The 26,897-nt window shown below is 42.0% G+C and overlaps 1 protein-coding gene across 2 annotated transcripts; it reads right to left on the bottom strand.

Moving 5' to 3' along the window:
- phb2b (prohibitin 2b) lies at positions 1-26,594 on the bottom strand. Of its 2 annotated transcripts, XM_060919860.1 has the most exons (11): positions 26,516-26,578; positions 25,854-25,912; positions 19,557-19,683; positions 15,451-15,535; positions 15,263-15,342; positions 10,229-10,413; positions 9,443-9,572; positions 9,228-9,331; positions 9,033-9,110; positions 4,462-4,538; positions 1-542 (listed from the first exon to the last, which is right to left on the bottom strand). In XM_060919860.1, the coding sequence occupies exons 2-11, from the start codon at positions 25,866-25,868 to the stop codon at positions 518-520; spliced, it is 906 nt and encodes a 301-aa protein (XP_060775843.1). In that variant the 5' UTR covers positions 25,869-25,912; positions 26,516-26,578; the 3' UTR covers positions 1-517. The 2 variants fall into 2 exon arrangements, with proteins under 2 accessions (XP_060775843.1, XP_060775842.1); XM_060919859.1 differs by lacking the exon at positions 25,854-25,912 and having other exon boundaries at positions 7-542; positions 26,516-26,594.
- Between the last annotated feature and the right edge of the window lie 303 nt (positions 26,595-26,897).

The raw sequence follows: 26,897 nt of genomic DNA, 5'->3' as shown, positions 1-26,897 counted from the left end.
GCATCTTTTTGATGGACTGACCATTTTATCTTGGATAAAGTCTTACAAAAACACAATCTTTTGAATCCCATTTTGAACACAGATTTTATTTCACTGTCCTTTCATGACCAAGTCACACAAGGATACAGCAAAGACAGTAGGTGTTTTTCAGAAAATTGGTGGATTTTGATCTGATAATAAATATTACTATAATACATTTGATGGCAACAATCAGCAAAGTGGTGTTGGGGAGGGGGCATTAAATTAAGAATTTCATAACAGATCTCTATGTTGCATAGAACTGCAATATACAGCTGAAAAAGGACTCAAAATAACCATGAGTGAACTTCATTAAATAAATCTTGTTGAATCTGTACTGACAAACGTGCATAACGAATTCAAAGTCATTATTGGATTAAGTTCTCTGAAACACAGAACATGGCACTTGAAGACTGTGATCCCTGCAGTGACAGAGATCACCGCACACACCACCTCTCTCACACACACACACACACACTGAAAGTGCTCTCTGGGTTGCTTACTTCTTTTTATTCAGGGACAATCTGCAAAACAAAACAGAAATATTAATATTACTATCAGATAATATTTCAATATTGCCGTTCATAAGCCTTACTGGAATAAAAAGATGCCAGTACAAGTATGTCTTTTTAAATGAGCATCATGTTAGATTATCATAAAGATGACATTTCTGGCTTGGGCCCTTAACAACACTGTTTGCATTATAAAACGTACTATTTAATGGGATCAAGGTTATTTGTCACAAGAGAGCTGAATATCAGAGGTACCAATATTGCAAAGAAGAAAATCCAAGCAGGTAAACAGGGAGGGGGAAAAAAAATTAGCATAAAAACCCTCGCTTATGTTAGTGGCTGAAACAACTCCATGCTCACAGGTTAAATTATAAAATAAAACGTGTAGTGGCTGAACTCATCTACAGTTCTGTGCAAAATCTTGGGCATGTGTGAAGAAATGCTGTAGACCAAAAATGGCTTAAAAATAATTAAATGTTTTAACATTAAAAGAATACTATAAACAGCAGTAAGCCATAATAAATGAAACAAAGTCAATATTTGGTGTGAGACGACCCTTTGCTTTAAAAAAAAAAAAAATAGTAGTCTCAGGTACAATGAGTGCAGTTTCATAAGGAAATGAGCTGTAGGTTTTACTGAGCATCTTACAGAACCAGCCACAGTTCTTCTGGACACTTTGACTGCCACACTCGCTTCTTCATTTTGCATCAAAACCCAGTAGCCTTCATTAGGCTTTCTTTTTTAATCTGAAAAGTGCTCTCTTATATTAGTATGTTAGCATGTCACCCTCAGCGTGTTAGCATGCTAACGGTTACCATATTAGCCATTAGCATGTTAGCCTGCTAGCTGTTAACATATTAAAAGTGCATATCCTGGACCACTTTCGTTTTTTTTAAATATATATGTCCCTTTACACACTCATCCAGAAGGGTAATTTTGCACAAGGCCATCTGTCTACAGCAGAAAAAAATAAAATAACAGAACGCATCTGGAAAAATCCCAAGGGAGTCTGGAGCCAGATTCGTGACGTCACGTGCGGATCCACCAGCAGGCTGCGAGAGCTCACACAGTTTCAGTGCACAGCCTGTGTAGACCAAGTTTATCAGCTAGCGATTTTGCATTGAAATATGGAATGTCACCTGAGCGCAATGTTACTTCACCTTTGGATGAAGAATATAATGGAGAGGTCAGAATTTGTTCTTACCCTGGCAACAGTCAACTTGTGAATTGCCGATTTTCTTGGTCTTTTTCTCAGCTCTGCTTTGGTCCTCGGCTTCCGGGTGCCTCACACGAAGCGCTCCCATTTCTTTCTCATTGTCCGGTCTTTTGGAAAACAATGAGTACTAATCCCATCAAGATTGGTGTTGCTACACCCTCCTACGATACATCTGTTAACCATTTTAATAATTACGTGATAACGTTGAAGAAATTTGCAGAAAACCACCAGGTCGTTTTCTCAAAAACAAACCAGCGCTGACGTAGGATTCAAAAGGAGGTGTCCCGCATGTGACATCACAAAAATCAATGTTTGCCAGGAAACCCAAATGTGAAGTTTTTTTCAGAGGTGGACCAATTCGCCTCAAATGGCTTGATTTCAACTGAATTTTTCTGGTATTGCGCAAGGTAAAAAAATTGCACAAAATGCGGCAGCTATTTGACCAAAGTTTAATATAAAATAGGAGAATTACATTGACCTTGCTCCTGAATTTATCCGTGATATGCACTTTAACCTTAGAGTGTTAGCATGCTAACAATTAGCATGTTAATCATCATCATCATCATCATGTCAGAATGCTAAAGCCTAGGTCACAACCGGCCGTACGTGCTCCTACGGCCGGTCTACGTGCAAAAAACGCAAGAAACACACGGAGGGCACGCGTGTGACGTGCTGATTTTCGAGCCATAGACTGGCCGCAGAGGTTCTGTCATGTCAAACAAACTCTACGGGCGCTTACGTTTTTTCCAGGTTGCAAGACAAACTTACGGCCAACGTGCGTCTTTCTCCATGAAAGAAAAAAAAAAAAAAACAGCGATTTGGGAAACGCCAAAAATCGCACGGCCAAAAAATCGGACGTCCAGTTGTGACCTAGGCTTAACTGTTAACATGTTTGCATCAGCATGCTAGCATGCTAGCTTTTAGCATGCTAGCTGATAACGTTAACATTCGCATATTAGCCTGCTAGCTTTTAGCATATTAGCATTAACATGTTAGCTGTTCTGGTACAGCTCAGCAAGCACTTTTTGCATTTTCATCTCATCATCTGTAGCCGCTTTATCCTGTTCTACAGGGTCGCAGGCAAGCTGGAGCCTATCCCAGCTGACTACGGGCGAAAGGCGGGGTACACCCTGGACAAGTCGCCAGGTCATCACAGGGCTGACACACAGACAACCATTCACACCTACGGTCAATTTAGAGTCACCAGTTAACCTAACCTGCATGTCTTTGGACTGTGGGGGAAACCGGAGCACCCGGAGGAAACCCACGCGGACACGGGGAGAACATGCAAACTCCGCACAGAAAGGCCCTCGCCGGCCACGGGGCTCGAACCCGGACCTTCTTGCTGTGAGGCGACAGCGCTAACCACTACACCACCCTGCCGCCCTCTGAAAAGTGCTCCCTTATGTAATATGCTGCTCAGATACAAACTTTTTTTTTTTATTCTTGTAACATTTAATTTTGTGCTGGAAAGTGAATGTTTGGAACTCTAAAATGTTTTTGTACTGACTCCATAATGTAGAGGTCATAAAATAGAACTCTATAACAACGTCTGTATGAAAAGAAATAGAGTGCCTAAGACTTTTGCACGGGCGGCACGGTGGTGTAGTGGTTAGCGCTGTCGCCTCACAGTAAGAAGGTCCGGGTTCGAGCCCCGTGGCCGGCGAGGGCCTTTCTGTGTGGAGTTTGCATGTTCTCCCCGTGTCCGCGTGGGTTTCCTCCGGGTGCTCCGGTTTCCCCCACAGTCCAAAGACATGCAGGTTAGCTTAACTGGTGACTCTAAATTGACCGTAGGTGTGAATGTGAGTGTGAATGGTTGTCTGTGTCTATGTGTCAGCCCTGTGATGACCTGGCGACTTGTCCAGGGTGTACCCTGCCTTTCACCCGTAGTCAGCTGGGATAGGCTCCAGCTTGCCTGCGACCCTGTAGAACAGGATAAAGCGGCTAGAGATAATGAGATGAGATGAGACTTTTGCATAGTACAGCAATTTGCAGGAATTATATGTATGCATCAGGTGGATGTGATTTTGGAAAGAATGTTTTCGAGTAAAAATTTTAGATGTGCCCTAGCACAGTTTATTATTTATTAAAAAAAAAAAAAACACGTTTGCATTGCAGAAGTTCAACATGACGTTTGTATGAAAAGAAATACGGTGCCTAAGACTTGCATGAAAGTTTTTTTTAAACTGTGCTGGTGTACATCTAGACAAAATTTTTACTCGATAACATTCTTTCTAAAATCAAATCCACCTGATGCACATGTACAATTTCAGCAAACTGCTGCTTTACAGTACTGTGCAAAAGTCTTAGGCACCCTATTTCTTCTCATACAGATGTTACAGATTTCTATTTTATGACTTCTACATTATCGAGTCAGTATAAAAACATTTTCGAGTTTCAAACGTTCAACATGACCATCACGTCTTAATAATTAGTGGCCTCTCCATTTGTTTTTACCGACTAAAGAGGAAACAGTCCCGCCTTCTTGTTTTCAAAAACTCAAGGTTTATGATCAAAGTTCACCTCGATAAAGTTAGCATGAAGCAAACATAACTTTTCATTCACATTTGGTCTGATCAGCTCATCTGCTCAACCTTATATGGGGTACCTCTGGAATTGGGCATCTTCAATAAATTATTCTGCAACTTTGGTAAAACTTGGGAAAATAAACTATGAAAGATGACTAAAATAGTGTGAAATGGACCAAAAACATACTTATTAAATGACTCATCCTGGAGGTTCAGGACTAGACTGTCTGCATTCAGATATACTCTGTTCTGGGAAGCTGCCATCTGAAACACAGGAGAAAAAGCATTCAGACAAGCATACAGTATTAAAAACCCACACCATTTCAAACAGCAAACTGTAAACACTGGATCATCCAGTACTAGCTAAACATTGGTCAAACAAAAAATATGGTCAAAAGGAATGTCTGAAAAAAGCTTAAAGGCCAACTAAGGCCCTGTCCACACGGCAACGGATTCAGGTGAATCTGATAAAATTGTTTATAGTTTTGGCCTGGTGTCCACACGGCTCCGGCGTTTTGGGTGCCCCAAAACGATATTTTTTGACAACGGGTTCCAGAGTGGAAAAATCTGGCAACGGCGCCGTTGCGAAGTCGTCTGGATGAGTAGAACGGATTTGTTTACGATGACATCACAACCACATGACTAGAACAAGCAGCACTCTCGCTGTTTTGTATGAACCACTGCATTGCATTCACTTTTGTATACAGCTTTTCTTTTAAATAAACAAGTAACAACCATTTCTTGAATTTCTTTTTTTATTGGATAAGACTGCTTTTCAAAATGTTCACACACAATATAAAAAGTTACATAAATTATATAAAAATGCTTTTCAAAATGTTCACACACAATAAGAAAATTAAGTTATATAAAACTATGCACACTAATAAAACTAATTTGTACACACAGAAGGCACGATTTCCTCGTGTAGTCGCAGCCATCTTCTTGTTGTGTGTTTGTTCGTGAGAGTGCTTCACGCCAGGTAGAAGAAGGGGTTTATGCGCATGCGTCCTACTTCTATTGTTCTGGTGTCTCCGATGGGACCGTCTTACAGCGCACGTAGAGGTGTGGCATGTGTATTGCATCGTTTTCAGCAAGCGTTGCGTTGCCATATGTACCTGATATTTTACTGATCCGTTGCCCATGTGGAAGCGATATTTTTTTTAATAAAATCTCGTTGCCGTTGTCGTGTGGATGTAGCCTAAGATGACAATTACCCTACCCATTTTTCTTATTCGAAACAAACAAATAGTGGTTTTCAACCACCTAAGAGCCCATTTTCTGACCGTTTATGATAGTAAACGACTTTAGTTAGCCAATTACTTTCGCATATTTTACACGCTATCGCTGCTCGGTTGATGATCAGAAATGTTCATAAGCTCCCGACAGGTGACGTCACTCACAGTACCGTACACACCGCCATAATTGAGAGAAGTGAGAACAGTGAGGATCATTTGCGTTCTTATTTTTTAAGATTATTTGAGGTAATGGTTGGATCCAGGTGTTGTGTGGGAGGATACAACAATGGCAGAAGTGAAAAAACTAGCCTGCATTAATTCTTACGGTTTTTTGTCCTTTGGGAAGGCAATGGATAAATGTCATTTGCCGCACAGGGACAGACCTCTCACGGGCTGACCGGAATGGTTCTTTGGGTGCAAAAACAGCACATTCGCAGCTCGTGCACTTGGAACATTTTGAAGAAAATTGTTTCACTCAAACAACTTGGATGCACCAGGCATTAGGAATACTGTACAAGCCAGTGCTGAATCCAGATGCAGTTCCCACAATCTTCAGCCAAAAAGCAGACAAGACAAATTTGACAACACGGTCAATAGTCCGCAAAAGAGAAGTTCAAAGGGTAAGAAAACACTTTTTAACGGCTTCCCTAACTTTTTATTAAGCGTGATACATTTTATTAAGCAGATACGTTATTTTGAGTTCCTTTGGGCATACACATTATAACTGCTGATGCAGCTAAGCAGCTTGATGTTTCTTGTATGATGGGTGTCTTGCTTTGATTTAGTGTTGTCAAAAAAGCCTCAGTAATGACTAACTAAAACAACTCTATAAACGTCCATTTTGTCGAATATGGCCATGTACTGTAAGTGACGTCACACCTTACGGAAACCAATCGGAAAGCAGCTCGGGTGTTTCCGGCAGTGTTTCCGCCTTTTTTCCATACAAGTGTGATATAACGCATAGCGTCAGCCTCGTTTTACAGGTAAAGCGTTCGGGTTTGTCCGTAAGTCAGGGTTGCATCTCATTAATACACTATTTCATATGTACAGTGCCTTGCAAAAGTATTCATCCCCCTTGGTGTTTGTCCTGTTTTGTTGCATTACAAGCTGGAATTAAAATGGATTTTTGGAGAGTTAGCACCATTTGATTTACACAACATGCCTACCACTTTAAAGGTGCAAATTTTTTTTTTTAAATTGTGACACAAACAATAATTAAGATGAAAAAACAGAAATCTGGAGTGTGCATAAGTATTCACCCCCTTTCGTATTAAACCCCTAAATAACAGCTGGTCCAACCAATTCACTTCATAAGTCACATAATTAGTTGATTAAGAGCCACCTGTGTGCAATCAAAGTGTCACATGATCTGTCACATGATGTCTGTATAAATCAATCAGTCTGTTCTGGAAGGACCCTGACTCTGCTACACTACCAAGCAGCAACATGAAAACCAAGGAGCGCTCCAAACAGGTCAGAGACAAAGTTGTGGAGAAGTATAGATCAGGGTTGGGTCATAAAAAAATATCCCAAACTTTGAACATCCCGGGGAGCACCATTAAATCTATTATAGCAAAATGGAAAGAATATGGCACCACTACAAACCTGACAAGAGAAGGCTGACCACCAAAACTCACAGACCAGGCAAGGAGAGCATTAATCAGAGATTCAACAAAGACACCAATGATAACACTGAAGGAGCTGCAAAGATCCACAGCGGAGATGGGAGTATCTGTCCATAAGACCACTTTAAGCTGTACACTCCACAGAGTGGGGCTTTATGGAAAAGTGGACAGAAAAAAAGTAATTGCTTAAAAAAAAAAAACCATATCTGGAGTTTGCTCAACAGCATGTGGCAGACTCCCCAAACACATGGAAGAAGATTCCCTGTTCAAATGAGACAAAAATTGAACTTTTTGGCCATCATGGGAAATGCCATGTGTGGCGCAAACCCAACACCCTGAGAACACCATTCCTACAATGAAGCATGGTGGTGGCAACATAATGCTGTGGGGATATTTTTCATCTACAGGAACAGGAAAGCTGATGAGGACTGAAGGAAAGATGGATGGCACTAAATACAGGGCAATTCTGGCGGAAAACCTGCTTGAGTCGGCCAGAGGTTTGAGACTGAGACGAAAGTTCACAGTCTAGCAGGACAATGACCCTAAACATACTACTAAAGCTACACTGGAGTGGTTTAAAAGGGAACATTTAAATGTCTTGGAATGGCCTAATCAAAGCCCAGACCTCAATCCAATTTAGAATCTGTGGCATAACTTGAAGATTGCTGTACACCAACGCAACCCATCTAACTTGAAGGAGTTGGAGCAGTTTTGCCTTGAGGAATGGGCAAAAATCCCAGTGACTAGATGTGCTAAGCTAATACAGACATATCCCAAGAGACTTGCAGCTGTAATTGTAGCAAAAGGTGGATCTACAAAGTATTGACTTTTGGGGGGGGGGGATACTTATGCACACTCCATATTTCTGTTTTTTCATCTTAATTATTGTTTGTGTCACAATAAAAAAAAAACAAATGTGCACCTTTAAAGTGGTAGGCATGTTGTGTAAATCAAATGGTACTGACCCTCCAAAAATCCATTTTAATTCCAGCTTGTAATGTGACAAAACAGGACAAACACCAAGGGGGATGAATACTTTTGCAAGGCACTGTATAGTGAAAAAACTGACATTGTTACCTTAGTAGACCTTTAAAGGAACAGTCCACCGTACTTCCATAATGAAATATGCTCTTATCTGAATTGAGACGAGCTGCTCCGTACCTATCCGAGCTTTGCGCGACCTCCCAGTCAGTCAGACGCAGTCAGACGCGCTGTCACTCCTGTTAGCAATGTAGCTAGGCTCAGCATGGCCAACGGTATTTTTTGGGGCTGTAGTTAGATGCGACCAAACTCTTCCACGTTTTTCCTGTTTACACAGGTTTATATGACCAGTGATATGAAACAAGTTCAGTTACACAAATTGAAACGTAGCGATTTTCTATGCTATGGAAAGTCCGTACTATAATGACAGGCGTACTAACACCTGCGCGCTTCGGCAGCGCATTGATACGCAGCTCAGATATCAATGCGCTGCCGAAGCGCGCAGAAGGTGTTAGTACGCCTGTCATTGTAGTACGGACTTTCCATAGCATAGAAAATCGCTACGTTTCAATTTGTGTAACTGAACTTGTTTCATGTCACTGGTCATATAAACCTATGTAAACAGGAAAAACGCGGAAGAGTTTGGTCGCATCTAACTACAGCCCCAAAAAATACCGTTGGCCATGCTGAGCCTAGCTACATTGCTAACAGGAGTGACAGCGCGTCTGACTGCGTCTGACTGACTGGGAGGTCGCGCAAAGCTCGGATAGGTACGGAGCAGCTCGTCTCAATTCAGGTAAGAGCATATTTCATTATGGAAGTACGGCGGACTGTTCCTTTAAGAGTAAATCAACATTAAACTTTGCACAGCATTATGATGGATAAGAGTCTAAATAAATCATTAGGGATTGACATACTGTTTTAGCGATGTTCTGTGCCGCTCGGATTCTCCTGAGTTTTAGATATCCAGGATTCTTTGTGACTGCCTCTCCTAACTAAAACAACAACCAGAAATAATATCATATACATATATCTGTACTAAACACATCCTAGGTACGCTCATATTATATTATATTATGATATTAAATTTGCATAGAGGAAATCATTTCCACCATTTTGGCTGCTTGGGCCTCTCCTTCAGCTTGGATAATCTTTTGCTTCTGATCCTGCTTAGCTTTTTCCACAAAGAACTGAGCTCTCTGTGCCTCCTGCTGGGCTAGAGGACAACAAGACTGTCTTAATTTTCAACATGCATGCCTTTATACTGTATCCCTCACTAAAAGTGCTAATAAAAAGCTGCTGTTATGCATATCAGCGTGTTACGTACCAACTTGTTTGGCCTCGACAGCTGCTGTGTACTCTCTGCTGAAGCTCAGCTCTGTGATGGCTACATCATCAAGGATGATGTTGAAGTCTTTAGCACGTTCAAACAGCTCCCGACGGATCAGCAACGAAACCTGATGGCACAAAAATCAGAATTCAGTTAAAGTCGGAAAACGTTACATGAAATTACTGGCAGAAGGGAACAAAGAACTAAGCATGAAAATGAAGTCGAGGTTTTTTTTTTTCTTTTTCTTGTCATTAATAGCTAATTTATGTATGACTACTCCTACTAAAAATTTCGGTTTAACCCTATTCTCTGTTTTTCATGTCTCAGGGTGGTATCTGGAATCAAATGCCACAACTATGATTAAACCCAGACATCTTGAACAGCTATGAATCAACACCACACCAGTGAGTTTCTAGCAGATTTCTTCAGTCACTGAGAAAGCCTGTACGGTTCCGTTTGCATTAGGCCGACATGTTTGTGTGATATTACATGTGAATGGCCTTAAATCAACAAATCATCTGAGAAGGGGGGTGCCCACCTGACAACCCCTGTGAAATGTACAAAACTTTTTCACCATCTCAACAAATACTCACGTAGGAAACCATTTTACCAAAGGTATTGAAACATCTAGTCATCTGTGAACTAACACAACCTTGATCAGTTTACTGGATGATCAAGCCCCGTCTTATGATCCAGAAGATTATATGCCAGTTTAGATCAGCCACTGCTGGAAATGATCAGAGAGAGAGAGAGAGAGAGAGGTGTCTATAAACATTGCCTAACCTGAGCTCTTTGCGTTATGAGCTGTGAAGCATTGAATTTGGCTACAACACTCTTTAGGACTTCGTTGACTATGGAAGGAAGGACACGCTCATCATAGTCCACCCCCAGATGCTGGTACATGTAGGGAAGGTTGGAGGCCAAGGGCCGTGACAACACACGCAGCGCAATGTTCACCATCTGAAGGTCTGATCACAAGGAAAACAATCAGCGTGAAGACAAAATACATTTTAAAATATGTTATAAAGTGGATATACAGTGAAAATAGAAAATGAGGAAAATAAGTATTTAATGCTTTTTTTTGTTATTTAATACACTTCTAGTACATGTATCCAAATTTACATGCATATCATCTTTTGACTTTACAAAATTGTACTTACAAAAAAGTATACATTCATTAGCTATATCTAAAAATGTAACCGATAGAGGAAAAAAGTATTCTCTCTCTCACACACACATGTGCAAAAGTCTTGGACATCCTCATCTCATCATCTGTAGCTGCTTTACCCTGTTCTACAGGGTCGCAGGCAAGCTGGAGCCTATCCCAGCTGACTACGGGCGAAAGGCGGGGTACACCCTGGACAAGTCGCCAGGTCATCACAGGGCTGACACATAGACACAGACAACCATTCACACTCACATTCACACCTACGGTCAATTTAGAGTCACCAGTTAACCTAACCTGCATGTCTTTGGACTGTGGGGGAAACCGGAGCACCCGGAGGAAACCCACGCGGACACGGGGAGAACATGCAAACTCCGCACAGAAAGGCCCTCGCCGGCCACGGGGCTCGAACCCGGACCTTCTTGCTGTGAGGCGACAGCGCTAACCACTACACCACCGTGCCGCCCCATTATTATTATTTATTTCTGTTAGTAGTACTTGTTACAAGTAGCAGGCTTATACCAGCATAACAATATTTTGGCTAAATAAGACCTAACAGGAGTGCATTGGCAGAATTGTAGAAAATTGCCAAATGACCAGTAACTGTCCAAAGATATGCCATTATCATTATTTAGTAGTAGCAGTAAGCCTATTATTATTATTATTATTATTATTGCTTAGGCCTAAACCAGGGGTTTTCAAAGTGTGGGAGAGTCAGCTCCCCCTCAGAGAGCAAATAAACAACAGCGCCCCCCCCTTACGATTTTTGTTGTTGCTATACTTAATGTTCCATTCGTATTTTTAAAAAAATGGTTGTTGTACACATTTTTATTTTTTTTCTTTTACACATTTTAAACATCTGTGCTTTTTTTAAACATCTTGTTTTACACATTTTAAACATCTGTGCTTTTTTAAAACTTTTTTTTTACACATTTTAAACATCTGCTTTTTTTAAAACATCTTATTTTACACATTTTAAACATCTGTGCTTTTTAAAACCTCTTTTGTACACATTTTAAACATCTGTGTTTTTTTAAAACCTCTTTTTTTACACATTTTAAACATCTGTGCTTTTTTAAAAACATCTTGTTTTACACATTTTAAACATCTGTGCTTTTTAAAACCTCTTTTGTACACATTTTAAACATCTGTGCTTTTTTTAAAAAAAAAAAAAAACATCTTGTTTTACACATTTTAAACATCTCATAGCATCGTTAGCTAGCACCTCTTGGCAGACAACACACTGTGGCAGTGGAGCATCTTCAGATCCAGTCCACGAAAATCCAAACTTTAACTTTACTTCCTTCTTTTTTTGCTTGGCCCAGACTCTGTCTCCTCACTCACTGTAGCTTTAGGTACTAAAAATCGATCCATTTTGTCTCTGGCAAAGGCTAGCTGAAGTTCGCTAAATGTCCGCAATAGTAACTTATTCTGGTTTATTTTTCCTCACGTTGCGCCCCCCCCCCGAACTCTGGCGCCCCCTAGGGGAGGCGCGCCCCACACTTTGAAAAGCCCTGGCCTAAACTATTATTAAACAAGGGAAACTAACAGAAGTGCTTTGGCTTTGAGATTATTGCCAAATTACATAAATATACTGATATGTAGGCCCAATAATTTGACTATTATTATTATTATTATTATTATTATTGGGCGGCACGGTGGTGTAGTGGTTAGCGCTGTCGTCTCACAGCAAGAAGGTTCTCGGTTTGAGCCCCGTGGCCGGCGAGGGCCTTTCTGTGCGGAGTTTGCATGTTCTCCCCGTGTCCGCGTGGGTTTCCTCCGGGTGCTCCGGTTTCCCCCACAGTCCAAAGACATGCAGGTTAGGTTAACTGGTGACTCTAAATTGACCGTAGGTGTGAATGTGAGTGTGAATGGTTGTCTGTGTCTATGTGTCAGCCCTGTGATGACCTGGCGACTTGTCCAGGGTGTACCCCGCCTTTCGCCTGTAGTCAGCTGGGATAGGCTCCAGCTTGCCTGCGACCCTGGAGAACAGGATAAAGCGTCTAGAGATGATGAGATTATTATTATTATTATTAACATTTGCGTAAGAACCATTAAACCAAGATTTTTTTTTTTACTTGTGTGTTTTAGATTTTTTTTTAAACTACACCTTTGAACTTGAAGCACTGCCAAACAGTGCCTCAATAACATACACACACTTATAAAAAGGTCTACCAGAAACATGGGACCTCAAACCGAGAAACCTAAAAGACCCACTGCAGCCCTAATACTGACTGATTACACAGTCCCAGTATGAAGAAGGGAGAACTGAACGTAGGCTACGTGCTGACTTTTAACCTCAAATGACAGGCCCAGTCACCCACAGAGCTTTGGTAAAAGAAAAGTCAGCATTCTAATGCGAAGGATGTGCCTGCTTTCTTGCCACTAACAGGTCGAAACGAGGAAGACGGTGACAAGGCCACTCGGAGCGTGTTTTCTGAGTTGAGCCTGTTTTGGTATTTTGTCTTTGTGGCTGTGAAAATGCGGTCTCGCAGAGGTATGTTGAATGGAAAGGCATGAGTGTTTTCACTGCCATCTCACTCAGCTGGGGATATTCATCGCAGCATGACAGCCAGAATTCAGAAAAAGAAAGTTGACCAAATCTCGACTGCAGACCAGCATCGCACGAAAGCTCCAGAAGTTTATCCTGCACCACAGGTGGCAGAGCGCTCGTTTCTGGGTTGGTGAACGGATCTCTTACCCATTGCTTTTCCGTGAGATGGGATTTTGAGGGGAAGTATGAATCAAAATGACGCAGTGTTTCGGTAAGGTGTTGCACGATCACTGCCTGCACCTGCCCCAAATCCACACCTTCATCAGCCAGAGACGACAGACAGCCGAACATGTCAAACACACCTCTATTAACTCTGTTGGTCCAGACTGAGAGCTTCTTTTTGAAAGCCATGACTTTATCATTGGCCTGAAAAATGTCACACGCTTGGCCTTGGATCGACAGGTTTAGCATATTGAAATGGTCCAGGATGTCAGAAAGGTAAGCTACCTTTATAAGCCAAGACTGATCTCGCAGGTGATCAGCAAGATTGGACTGTTTATTTGTCAAGAATGCCTCAACCTCATGCCTCAACTCATACACTCTGTTCACCACTTTACCCCATGACAGCCAACGAACCTCAGAGTGCAAGAGCAGATGAACATGATCTGCACCCATCTCATCACACAGAGCTGTAAATAGACGGGAATTTGTCGGATTGGCCTTAATGAAGTTCACTATTTTGACCACTTGATTTAAAACTTCATGAAGCTCTGTGGACAGGCGTTTAGAGGCAAGTACCTCTCAATGAATAACACAGTGCGTTGCCTGCACTGATGGTGAAACGGCTTTTACCCGAGCAACAACTCCGTTGTGCCTGCCAGTCATAGCCACTGCCCCATCTGTGCAGACACCGACGCAACGCCCCCATATCAACCCATGCCCAGAGATGTACCCATCAAGCATACGGAATATTTCTCCAGCGGTTGTGGTCCCTGGAAGCACCTTACAAAACAAAAAAATCCCCATGAAACCGGCCCTCATGAGCATATCTGATGTAGACCAGAAGCATAGCCAAGTTAGAGAGATCCATGGTCTCATCCAATTGAATGGCAAACCAGTCAGATGACTTCGCCCTTTCTAAAATTTGCATTTCGATGTCTGCCGCCATATCGTCAATTCGACGACAGACCGTGTCATTTGACAGAGGAATCTCTTTTACTTTGGCTGCAGCAGCCCGACCCAACACCTCACTACAAGCAGTAACAATCGAAGGCATAATTAGCTTCTCCCCAGTTGTGAAGGGTGCCGAACATTTGGAAACGTGGTGTGAAATCATGTATGATGCCTTTGTTAGCTTTTCATTCTCAGTCAAATTACTTTTCAACACTTTAGTTTGAAAATTGGGTGGCCAATTCATCACGTTTTCTTCTGAAAAAAATCATCTGATTTATCCTAGAGATGTGAATGTTTATTTTCCAAATGCTGGCGTAATTTGGATGGCTTCATAGCTTCGTTGCTTAGCATGGTTTGGCAGATAACACAGATTGGTTTCGGGGACAACTATCACTTGAAATAAAGCCGAATTGCATGTATGATGGGTCGTAATTGCAAGTGAATGGGCGATATTTTTTTTGCCTCTGGCTCATGTGTCTCTGCACTGTCAGACGGGCGCTTTCCAAAGAAAGAGTCAAGAGTAGCTTGCTTTGAACATGCCATGATATTGCTCTCATAAAGTGTGTGCGTGCGAATGACTGGACTTGGGACAGAATGAATGAATGAATGAGTGAGTGAGTGAGTGCAAGTGTGCAACCTCGTATGGGCGAGAACGCTTAACATTCTAGAGTGTGTGTGTGTGGGGGGGGCGTGACAAAAGCATTGAGAGCAGAGCCAGCCAATTGCTCTTCTACATAATCTGATTGACAGTGACCAGTAGTTTGAAATTATAATACTGACTACTAGTGCAGAGGCAGGCTTGCGGACCGATGGTAATCTTCTCACGGACCGGTACCGGTCCACAGATTAAGAAACACCGCTCTACAGTATATGAAGACCAGGTTGGTGTATTTCTTTAATTATAAGGCAGGTATGGGATGATCAGATGACTGCATGTCTATATCAGAACAAGGCAAATAAATGACATTGTTGGAATAATATATACCTTTACTTCCAGTCAAAGAGGAAATTTTGCATGGTTTTGCTCTGATATCATATATAATGGGGTACTGAAACCATGGTATCCTGCAAGAAGGGGGGAAACTCATGAGATCAGAGAATTGATTGGTGGATAAATATACAATCAACAAGAGTATTAAAATTAATTAAAAGTGTAATTTGTACAACCACTACCTGAAGTGTAGCCCCTCAGCCAGGACAGTGTCCATCTGCATTCCACCAATTCTGTTGAAGATGATCGCTCGCTGACCACCCTCCACTACAGGACAAACACGCGTTAGTGTTAGTGACTATATCCGTTAGTTTTGACCAATATGTTCACCTCTCCACAGATCTGCATAGAAGACATGATGATGCAACAGACACACCAATCTGTCGTGTTCAAAACCAGAAGATTACAAGTTAACGTACAGTACAACCTCAAATCAGAAAAAGTTGGGATAGTATGGAAAATGCAAATAAAAAAAGAAAGTAGTGATTTCTAAATTCATTTTGACTTGTATTTCATTGCAGATAGCATGAACCCAAGATAATTCATGTTTTATTTGGTCAACTTCATTTCATTTGTTAATATACAACCATTCATACTTTTCAGGCCTGCAACACATATTTAAAAAAAAAACCCACACACCGCTGAGATGGGGCAATTTAGGGCTAGTAATCAAAGTCAAGTCAAAGTCCTTCCCACGCCTTACAGTACCTGGTATTCCTAGGCAGTCTCCCACTCAAGTACTAACCAGGCCCAACCTGTATGTGGCGCATCGGGCGGCGCCGATCTCCGTTTCCATAGCCCTCGGCCTCTCACCTATTACATAGCTAGGGTTACAGTGGGGGGCTAGTCCTCTGGTAACCACGAGAGTTTAACTCCCCATGCACATCTGTATTGCAGCGTGCCTTGCCAGATGGCGGTAGGTACCATTTTTATGATGGTCTTTGGTATGACCCGACCGTGAATAGAACTCACGATCTCCCGATCGAGAGGCGGACACGCTACCACTAGGCCACTAGTCGGTAGGGCTAGTAATGAGGTAAAACAAATAATTATGATTTGAAACAGGTGATTATAATCATGAGTTGGTACAAAGTCAGTATCCAGGAAAGGCCTAATCTTTGAGGAGCAAAGATGGGCAGAGGATCTCCAGTTTGTCAACAAATACATGAGAAAATTATTGAAACTGTTTAAAAATAATGTTCCTCAAACAAAGTTATGAAGGGATTTGGATATTTCACCCTCTACGTCAGCCTCTCTCAACCGGGGTGCTGCGGCACCCTGGGGTGCCGTCTGGCTTCGTTAGGGGTGCCGTCAAAAAATTACATATTCTAACATTGAAATAAATTAAAATTCCAAAAAACGATAGTTACACTAATGCAGATCATCGCTGCCTCATGCATCATCAAAATTTGTCTCATGGCCCCCTTTCCCATGTCACAACGTCACTGCCGGGGTCAGCGTATGGTCAGCGTGACTGCGTATATTTTATATGGGGGTGCCTTAAGAATTTGCATACTTCTGAAGGGTGCCGTGACTGAAAAAACGTTGAGAAACGCTGCTCTACGTTGCATAATATCATTACACAAATCAATGAATCTGTAGGAATTTTAATGCATAAAGGTCAAGGGCACAAGCCTAAGCTGAACACCTGTGATCTCCAATCCCTCAGATGGCACTGCATCAAGAACCGCCATTCATCTATAGCTGATACAACCACATGGGTTTGGGATTACTTTGGCAAACCTTTGTCAAGGACAACAATATGGAGTTACATCCACAAATGCCAGTTAAAACTTTACAGTGAACAAATGAAGTCTTATGTTAACTGTGCCCAGAAGCACCATCGACTTCTCTGGGCTCGGAGGCATCTGGACTGGACCATCACACAGTGGAAACGTGTATTGTGGTCAGATGAATCAGTATTCCAAGTCTTTTTTTGGAAGAAATGGACACTGTGTGCTCCGGACCAAAGACGAAAAGGACCATCCAGATTGTTGCCAGCAAGAAGTCCAAAGCCACGGTGTGTCATGGTATGGGGTTGTGTCAACGCCCTTGGCAAAGGTAGCTTACACTTCTGTGATGGCAGCATTAATGCAGAAAAGTTCATCAAGATTTTGGAACAATATATGCTGCATTCAAGACATCTTTTCCAGGGATAATTCAACAAGACAATGCAAAACCACATTCTGCACACATTACAAAGGCATGGCTGCGGAAGACGAGGGTGCCTGTCCCCTCTGTCCACAATAGAGAATGCGCGGAGAATTTTGAAACAAAAAACATGAACATGACAACCCTGTACTGTTTAACACCTTAAGATCTGTTTGCAGGAAGAATGGGACAAAATAACACCTGAAACGCTTCATCACTTGGTGTCTTCAGTCCCTAAATATCTTTTAAGTGTTGCGAGAAGGAACAGCAACATTACAAAGTAGTAAATGTGTTACCATCTTAACGCTTTTGAAATATGTTGCAAGAATCAAAATTCCAATGTGTTTTATTTTGAAAAAGAAACAAAATTCATTAGGTAAAACATCAAATAATGTGCTGCTGTGTTGTTTTGAGTGCAATACAGGTCAAAGATTATTTACAAATTATTGTTTTAAATTCAATTTCAACATACCGTACCAAATTTTTCTGATTTAGGGTTAATTTAGGGTTATATGATGAAACGCTGCCAAAAAAGAGGTGCATTTTTATAAGCATTGGATCATGGCCCAAAAAAAAAAAAGTCAAGGCTTTCTTGTTTTTGTTCCCCCCGTATGTTCTGTTCTTACATCTCAAAGCACTGAAAGGGTTTAGAATATACACACTATATGGCTAAAAGTATGCAGATATCTGACCGTCACACCTATGTCCTTTTTGAGCATCCCATTATAGATTTGGGCTATATCCACACGACAACAAGATTTTTTTTTTTTAAATATCGCGTCCACATGGGCAACGGATCAGTAAAATATCAGGTTCATATGGCAACGCAACGCTTGCTGAAAACGATGCAATATACATGCCACACCACTACGTGCGCTGTAAGACGGTCCCATCGGAGACACCAGAACAATAGAAGTAGACGCATGCGCATAAACCCCTTCTTCTGTAGCATTAGCCACAAAGTTTTGATTATTAATCAGTAGCGTAAAACGAAAGACGCGGAAAGAGGAATGAATGGGGGTAGATGGAAGCCGGTACGCCAACATTCTGATATCCTCCAGAATTCTTTAATGGTCCGGAATAAATTGAATGCTATACGTTGATGGATTACTTTGTTCTTCTACGCCCTTTTTGAGGAATGTATTGTCGGACTTAAACCAACATCTGAAGAGGTGAGATCGCTCCTTTTTTTTTTTCCCTATGTTTGCTGGCGGGATTGTTTTTGTTTTTGGAAAGCGCACGGGCGGTGCGCGGTTTTGGTTATACTGCTTCCGCAGTGTCTGGACTAAAGACTCTGCCCTAAGGGCTATTCTCTCACTCTCTCTCTCACTTTGCACCATTACACAATAAATATTCACAGTGAAAATATTTTGTAAGCGCGTTTCATGAACCAAGTTATAGGATTTGTTGACAACTCGCATCGAGTTCGTTACACTTCTACCCGGCGTGAAGCACTGACAGTCATGTGGTTGTGACGTCATCGTAAACAAATCCGTTCTACTCATCCAGACGACTTCGCAATGGCGCCGTTGCCAGATTTTTTCACTCTGGAACCCATTCTCAAAAGATTTCGTTTTGGGGCACCCAAAACGCCGGTGCCGTGTGGACGCCAGGCCGAAACGATAAACAATTTTATCAGATTCACCTGAATCCGTTGCCGTGTGGACAGGGCCTTAGTCACCCTTAGCTGTTATAACACCACTCTTCTGGGAGGGCTTTCCACTAGATTTTGGAGCATGGTTGTGGGGATTTGTGCTCATTTAGCCACAAGAGCATTAGTGAGGTAAGGCACTGAGGTCAGGATGAAGAAGCCTGGGCCACAGTCAGCATTCCAGTTCATCCTAAAGGTGTTCAGAGGGCCACTTGAGTTCTTCCATCCCAACCTTGGCAAACCATGTTTTCATGGAGCTTGCTTTGGCACAGGGGCATTGTCATGCTGGAACATGCTTGGGCCCCTGATTTTCAGCGAAGGGAAATTGTAATGCTACAGCATACAAAGACGTCCTATATAATTGTAGCGTCCATCTTTGTGAATGGTTTGAGGAAGGCTCATGTAGGGTTGTGATGGTCAGTTGTCCACAAAATTTTGGCCATACAGTGTACAAATGATGAGACAGCTCATAGACATGGGCAGTACCTGTATATGTGGCCTCTTTGAGTCCATAAGCAAGTGCACCAGCGCCGATTAATAACTTCAGTCCAGTCCCTGCACCTCGAGGGCCAGAGGACATACGACCAGCAAAATCCCTCAAATGCTGAAAAAACTATTGTAAGAAGGAAAAAAAGGAATAGCTGTTAAGCTCCATGATGCATGCAGACTATCTGTGCTCAGAGACATTAAATGGATGTGAAAACTGCTATGCTTCCTGATTTGGAGTTGACAAAACCAGCAGGAATGAGTAAGAACCTTCAAACTGAAAGGTACGGGTCACATTAGCTTCCTTTTACTAGGGTTTCTGTTGACACATCTAGAGCTGGGGAAGGCAATCTTATCTGCAAAAGCCATGGTTCTCAATGTGGGGTTCGGTAAGGTGGTGGAAACCACAACCAATCATTATTAAAGCTATAAATAATATAAAGTGGATGAAAACTTCAGAAATTCAAGAGGAAAATAAACACAAAGCTCTAATAAGTAGCAAAAAATTTTTATTGTAAACTAGACTAGTATAGGTGTGACTATTCAGTTTTTTCACGATTCAATTTACGATTTTGACCTTCCGATCCAATCGGAATCACGATTCACATTTTTTTTTGTCCTTTATTTTATAACTGATGCAAATCAGTGTCAATATTCTGTTAACTGTCAGGCTAGAAATGTCGAGCAATAAAAAACAAACAAGTCGTGTTGCCTTTGCAGTCTTTATTCAGACTCCAGTCACTCCACTGACTTTGAATGTAACTATGAATGTACCACAGTTCAATCATTTTTAGCACATTTTAATTTTCAAATCGCAAAACTCTCAGAAACATCCATCCATTATCTGGAGCTACTTATCCTGTTCTACAGGGTCGCAGGCAAGCTGGAGCCTATCCCAGCTGACTACGGGCGAAAGGCGGGGTACACCCTGGACAAGTCGCCAGGTCATCACAGGGCTGACACATAGACACAGACAACCATTCACACTCACATTCACACCGACGGTCAATTTAGAGTCACCAGTTAACCTAACCTGCATGTCTTTGGACTGTGGGGGAAACCGGAGCACCCGGAGGAAACCCACGCGGACATGGGGAGAACATGCAAACTCCACACAGAAAGGCCCGTCAGCCGCTGGGCTTGAACCCAGGACCTTCTTGCTGTGAGGCGACAGCGCTAACCACTACACCACCGTGCCACCCCTACTCGGAAACAAAAAAGCAATAAAAACTTCATGACTTTTGTCTCAATCTTTTAAAACACAAAAATACAGGTCACTTGTGTTAAAAGTGCATATCACGGGTAAATTCAGGAGTAAGATCAGTGTAATTCTCCTATTTTATATTAAATTTGGTCAAATATCCGTAACATTCTGCATTCTCCGTAATATTTTTAACTTGCGCAATACCTGAAAAATTCAGTTGAAATCAAGCCATTTGAGGCGAATTGGTCCACCTCTGAAAAAACTTGCCATTTGGATTTCCTCGCAAACACTGATTTTTGTGACATCGCGTGCGGCACGCCACCTTTTGAATCCTACATCAGCGCTGGTTTGTTTATGAGGAAACGACCTGGTGGTTTTCTGCACATTTCTTCAACGTTATCACGTAATTATTAAAATGGTTAACAGATGTATCGCAGGAGGGTGTAGCAACACCAATCTTGATGGGATTAGTACTCATCGTTTTCCAAAAGACCGGACAACGAGAGAGAAATGGGTGCGCTTGGTCTACACAGGCTGTGCACTGAAACCGTGCAAAGCTCTCGCAGCCTGCTGGCGCTTCCGCAGGCGACGTCACGAATCTGGCTCCAGACTCCCTTGGGATTTTTCCAGACGCGTTTTGTTATTTTATTTTTTTCTGCTGTAGACAGATGGCCTTGTGCAAAATTACCCTTCTGGATGAGTGTGTAAAGGGACATACTTTCATATAAAAAAAAAAAACCAAATTGGTCCAGAATATGCCCTTTAAAGTGAATCCCACCTCGAGACAACTTCATTCATTGTCCAGAGAGTACAGAAGGTACGGAGATTGTAAGAAATGCCGCCAAACTGGGCTTTTAAAAGCTGGTGGCTTCAGGAATTCTGAGTCATCTGCCATGTCATTCACAAAGCAACGGGTGATTTGGCAAGATTGCTATAGACCCCTTCGCAGTAAACGTCATTCATACGTAAGCGGAAATTGTGCACGCAGCCTGGACCCAAAAAAGACTCAGCGATGCCTAGTTGTTGTGTTGTCGGGTGTCAGAATCGTAGCAGTGATGGGGTTAAAATGTTCAGAATTCCAGCAGGATCTCACCCATTCCAAAAAAATCGCCGACGTCTATGGCTACAAGCCATCAAACGTGTAGACTGGGATGAAAGCACTATGCGCGGGTTTGCAGCGCCCACTTCATCACAGGTAAGATCAGGCTATTTATTAAATCTCTCTTTTTTATTCTTTCTAGTCTTCGTTTATTGATGTAGCAAAATACTTTGGTAACGTTTGTCTGATTAGCTGGGTCATAGTTACACAATGTAATGAATATTGTTAGCATGTTAACTTAGCTTTGCATGCAATTTTGTTTGTAGGAGAGGTCTCGCTTGACTCAAGCAGTCCAGATTTTGTGCCATCATTATTTGTGTATGCCGAAAATCACAATTTTAAAGCAAGGATGGAAAGGTAAAATTGCGTGCCCTCATTCTAAATGCCAACTTACGCTGACTGCTCTAACCTAGCTCCCGCCCCGTTCAGTTTCATTTCTGCTCTCTGCCTCTCGCTTTTTACGCAGCTCTGATTTCTCTTAGCTGCACTCTTTACACCATCATTCCTTTCATGCCATTACCTCCTGCAAATTGCTGTTTAGTGTTGGTATTTGCTGTTGTAGCTAAAGCCACATTGCCATCACATCACTGGCATAATTTGATTAAAACAAAATGAATATGAATGTCCCATTGTTAATCAAGTTGTACATGCCCGCACACAACATAATCATATGCGTGTAAAGACTTGTAGGCACGAAGTTTTTCGTGGGTGTACACTGAAGTCTTGTCAATAAGGTGCGAGTATATATCTGGCCATTGTATACCAGGGAACTTACTAACATCGTCCGTCCACTCTTTAAATGCGGATCCGGTAGGCGATGTCCACGTGTTAGAGTTAACTTATTTATGTAGCATTCTCGATCTTGTAACGACAATTGTTTGGCATAATCTGACAGCTCATAATGCCGGTCTATGGGCAGCGCCATTGTTTCTGGGTCCAGGCAGCGCGCGCATCCTGGCAACGGTTGGTTTGTTTACAAACATGCGAAGGGGTCTATAGCAACCACAAACACGGCTGCGTCCATGTACAGCTCCGGATACCGAACCAAATTTTTAATATCAAAACTATGCCATTTGTCAAAATGTGTTATGCATCTAGGGTTATCGGGATGAAATGAGCTATTGTTAGTGAATCGTCAGTAAATTGTGATTCATTACATTTTAATCGATTTTTGAATCACAGATTGAAATGGATTGACAGATCAGGGATCAATTAATCATCGCACCTCTATTGTACACATCATTATTGTGTGTAATTTCTGAAGAGTTTGTTTGTAAAATAAATCTGTACTCATGAGGGGATTGGTACTTAAAAAAAAAATTAAAAGGATTCCTGACTGTAAAACGTTTGAGAACTTCTGCGCAAAAGGATTTTGTTTTTCTCCCGTCAGATGCATGCTAATTTTTTTTAAAAACTCACAGAAACTACTGTCTAATGATAACATTTTTTGGGGAAAAAAAAAAAAATGTAGTACAGGCTCTACTGGGGATTGTATTTCCAAAAATGCCCATCCATCATGAGGTTTTAGAATTATATAGCAAAAGGACTTTCTAAAATGTTAATGGTCGATATTCCTTTATGCCCAGGTTTACTTTATTTTGAATGGAAAGGCAGGTTTGAACCAAATATTCACTTGTCATCTGTCTGCTACAATCTCTGTTAAAAATGTAGGAACCTGATTATTTTTGTAGGCCGATCTAAGCCATGTGTAAATGTGGAAAACTGATGACTTGCTGTATGTTAGCTGTTTGTCTGCCTTTGTTCAAAACTGATCCAATAAAACATTATTATACGTACAGGACACTTTGTTGATGGAATAAAAACGTGTTCTATTCCCTTCTAGCAGGTTTCATTCATTTGGTTTGATAGCATGCAATCTTGTTAGCATATCACTTATCCTACGTCACTCTATCCAATGGAGGAGGAGTGTTGAATATGGTTTACGATATTGCATGGTGGTCAAGACAACATGACGTCACACGAATATTCAATGAGAAAGTTTTCTACTGCACATACACAGAACTATTTCTTTGTTCATTTAAATGAACAAGAAGGGTACCCGATAGAGTTCATACCTCCACCAAGATACATATCAACATCAAAATTAAATCACTTGAACCTAGGATAGTACTAAAGCTGTACATCAAAATGTTCACTACTCTGAGTTACGTTGGGAACGGACAAAAAAAAATATCCTGGATTCACATCAAAATCTAAGCAACTGTTCCTTGGCCCATGGTTCACCTTTGGTCAAAATCCCATCAAAATCTGTTTGTAACTTTTTGAGTTACATTGGGAACAGCAAACAAAAGGTGAAAACATAACTTACTCCAAAACATTTGCCAAAGAAAGAAAGCACAACTTTATTTATCACACACTTGTGAAATTTCCTCTCTGCATTTAACCCATCTGAAGCAGTGAACACACACACATGCACAATGAGCACACACATATACCCAGAGCAGTGGACAGCCATGCTAACAGCACTCGGGGAGCAGTTGGGGGTTAGGTGCCTCGCTCAAGGGCACCTCAGCCCAAGGCCGTCCCATATTAACCTAACCGCATGTCTTTGGACTGTGGAGGAAACCAGAGCACCCGGAGGAAACCCACGCAGACACGGGGAGAAGATGCAAACTCCACACAGAAAGGCCCTCGCCGGCCACTGGGTTCGAACCCAGAACCTTCTTGCTGTGAGGTGACAGTGCTAACCACTACACCACCCACAGTGATGTAGTGGTTAAAGGAACAGTCCACCGTACTTCCATAATGAAATATGCTCTTATCTGAATTGAGACGAGCTGCTCCGTACCTATCCGAGCTTTGCGCGACCTCCCAGTCAGTCAGATGCGCTGTCACTCCTGTTAGCAATGTAGCTAGGCTCAGTATGGCCAATGGTATTTTTTGGGGCTGTAGTTAGATGCGACCAAACTCTTCCGCGTTTTTCCTGTTTACATAGGTTTATATGACCAGTGATATGAAACAAGTTCAGTTACACAAATTGAAACGTAGCGATTTTCTATGCTATGGAAAGTCCGCACCATAATGACAGGCGTACTAACACCTTCTGCGCGCTTCGACAGCGCATTGATATCTGAGCTCCGTATCAATGCGCTGCCGAAGCGCGCAGAAGGTGTTAGTACGCCTGTCATTATAGTGCGGACTTTCCATAGCATAGAAAATCGCTACGTTTCAATTTGTGTAACTGAACTTGTTTCATGTCACTGGTCATATAAACCTATGTAAACAGGAAAAACGCGGAAGAGTTTGGTCGTAATCTAACTACAGCCCCAAAAAATACCGTTGGCCATACTGAGCCTAGCTACATTGCTAACAGGAGTGACAGCGCGTCTGACTGCGTCTGACTGACTGGGAGGTCGCGCAAAGCTCGGATAGGTACGGAGCAGCTCGTCTCAATTCAGATAAGAGCATATTTCATTATGGAAGTACGGTGGACTGTTCCTTTAAGAAGGAAAATAAGACTCACAATCTAATGAAATAATTCGAGTTGGGTGTGTCGGTGCTTATATGGAGTTAAAACCTGCAGCAGAAGAGACGCCTAGCCCTGGTGTGGAACATCTCATCATCTCTAGCTGCTTTATCCTGTTCTACAGGGTCGCAGGCAAGCTGGAGCCTATCCCAGCTGACTACGGGCGAAAGGCGGGGTACACCCTGGACAAGTCGCCAGGTCATCACAGGGCTGACACATAGACACAGACAACCATTCACACCCACATTCACACCTACGGTCAATTTAGAGTCACCAGTTAACCTAACCTGCATGTCTTTGGACTGTGGGGGAAACCGGAGCACCTGGAGGGAACCCACAGGGAGAACATGCAAACTCCACACAGAAAGGCCCTCGCTGGCCACGGGGCTCGAACCCGGACCTTCTTGCTGTGAGGCGACAGCGCTAACCACTACACCACCGTGCCGCCCGGTGTGGAACATTTTAAAAACAAAATAAGCTAACTCACAAGACGTCAGTTATACGTACAGGTTGTGTTGACATGCCAGGATGTACGATTAGGGTTTATTCTTCTGACTAGAGTCATGCTAAAAGGAAAAAAAAAAAAAGCATAACTTTATTCCTTTCCAATCACCCATTATGAAGTTCATGTTCAGGTCATGAGCAGATCCTTGGCTGTAACTGAAGCCCCAGGTTCCTCCATGTTTTAGTGTGGAGGGTCTTCCCCCCCCTCTCCATTAAGGGCAGTTAATGAACTGAATCAGGTGAGCTGGGAATTGTTAAACTGTACATGAAGATGGTTCTCCAGGTCCAGGGTTAGGAACCTGTGCACTAACTGCTGCACCATCTACCCCTTGAGGTGTGTGTGCGCATGCGCGATAATATACTACAGAACTGCTCGAGCTCATCATCTAGAGGAATCACTGTAATAAATTAACACAAATGTCCAACTCAATTTAGACAATAAATCCCTCAATACACACTATTTTAAGTCAGCAATGCTGTTTAGCACTAAAAAGTCCTAGTGCAGCCATCAAGCGCCCAAACAGGTTTCATTACTTGACAGTTTAAAACCTAACATTCTCCTAACGTTGTTAAATAAACACAACTTATCTGAACATATCCTTAACTTGACGCCAAAATCACTTCTTGTCGATATAAAAGAGGACTTTAGAGTGTACGCTACTCACATTAGGCTCTTTATTCGCCATGCTTTACCATTAGTTTTCCCCAAGGTCGGCACCAACAACTTCCGCGTTCACGGAGGATTCTGGGATATGGAGTTTTCCTGCCTGTCAGTGACGTCAGACCCACAGTTCTGAGGGACCACAAGCTCAGCACAGTAGAGATGAAGGTTTTTCACTTTGTAACACACTGAATCCAGATCAACAAGGTCTGGGTTTTGTATGACGTAATAATGTAAATGAATTTCTAAATTTAGTTGTGATGGATTATTAATCATATTCTTCTTCTTTTGGCTGCTCCCGATTAGGGCTCGCCACAGCGGATCCTTCGTCTCCATTGCTCCCTGTCTTCTGCATCCTTCTCTACCACACCTGCCACTTTCATGTC

This window comes from Neoarius graeffei, chromosome 4, assembly GCF_027579695.1.
Source record: "Neoarius graeffei isolate fNeoGra1 chromosome 4, fNeoGra1.pri, whole genome shotgun sequence".
NCBI lineage: Eukaryota > Metazoa > Chordata > Actinopteri > Siluriformes > Ariidae > Neoarius > Neoarius graeffei.
This window is presented reverse-complemented; position numbering and strand designations above follow the sequence as displayed.

Coding starts and splice junctions, on each gene's coding strand:
- phb2b (XM_060919859.1), bottom strand. CDS start 26,536: ATGGCGAATAAAGAGCCTAAT. Junction 9,111..9,227: donor AGGCCCAAGCAGCCAAAATG/GTGGAAATGATT, acceptor TTGTTGTTTTAG/TTAGGAGAGGCAGTCACAAA. Junction 4,539..9,032: donor CACAGAACATCGCTAAAACA/GTATGTCAATCC, acceptor CCTGTGTTTCAG/ATGGCAGCTTCCCAGAACAG.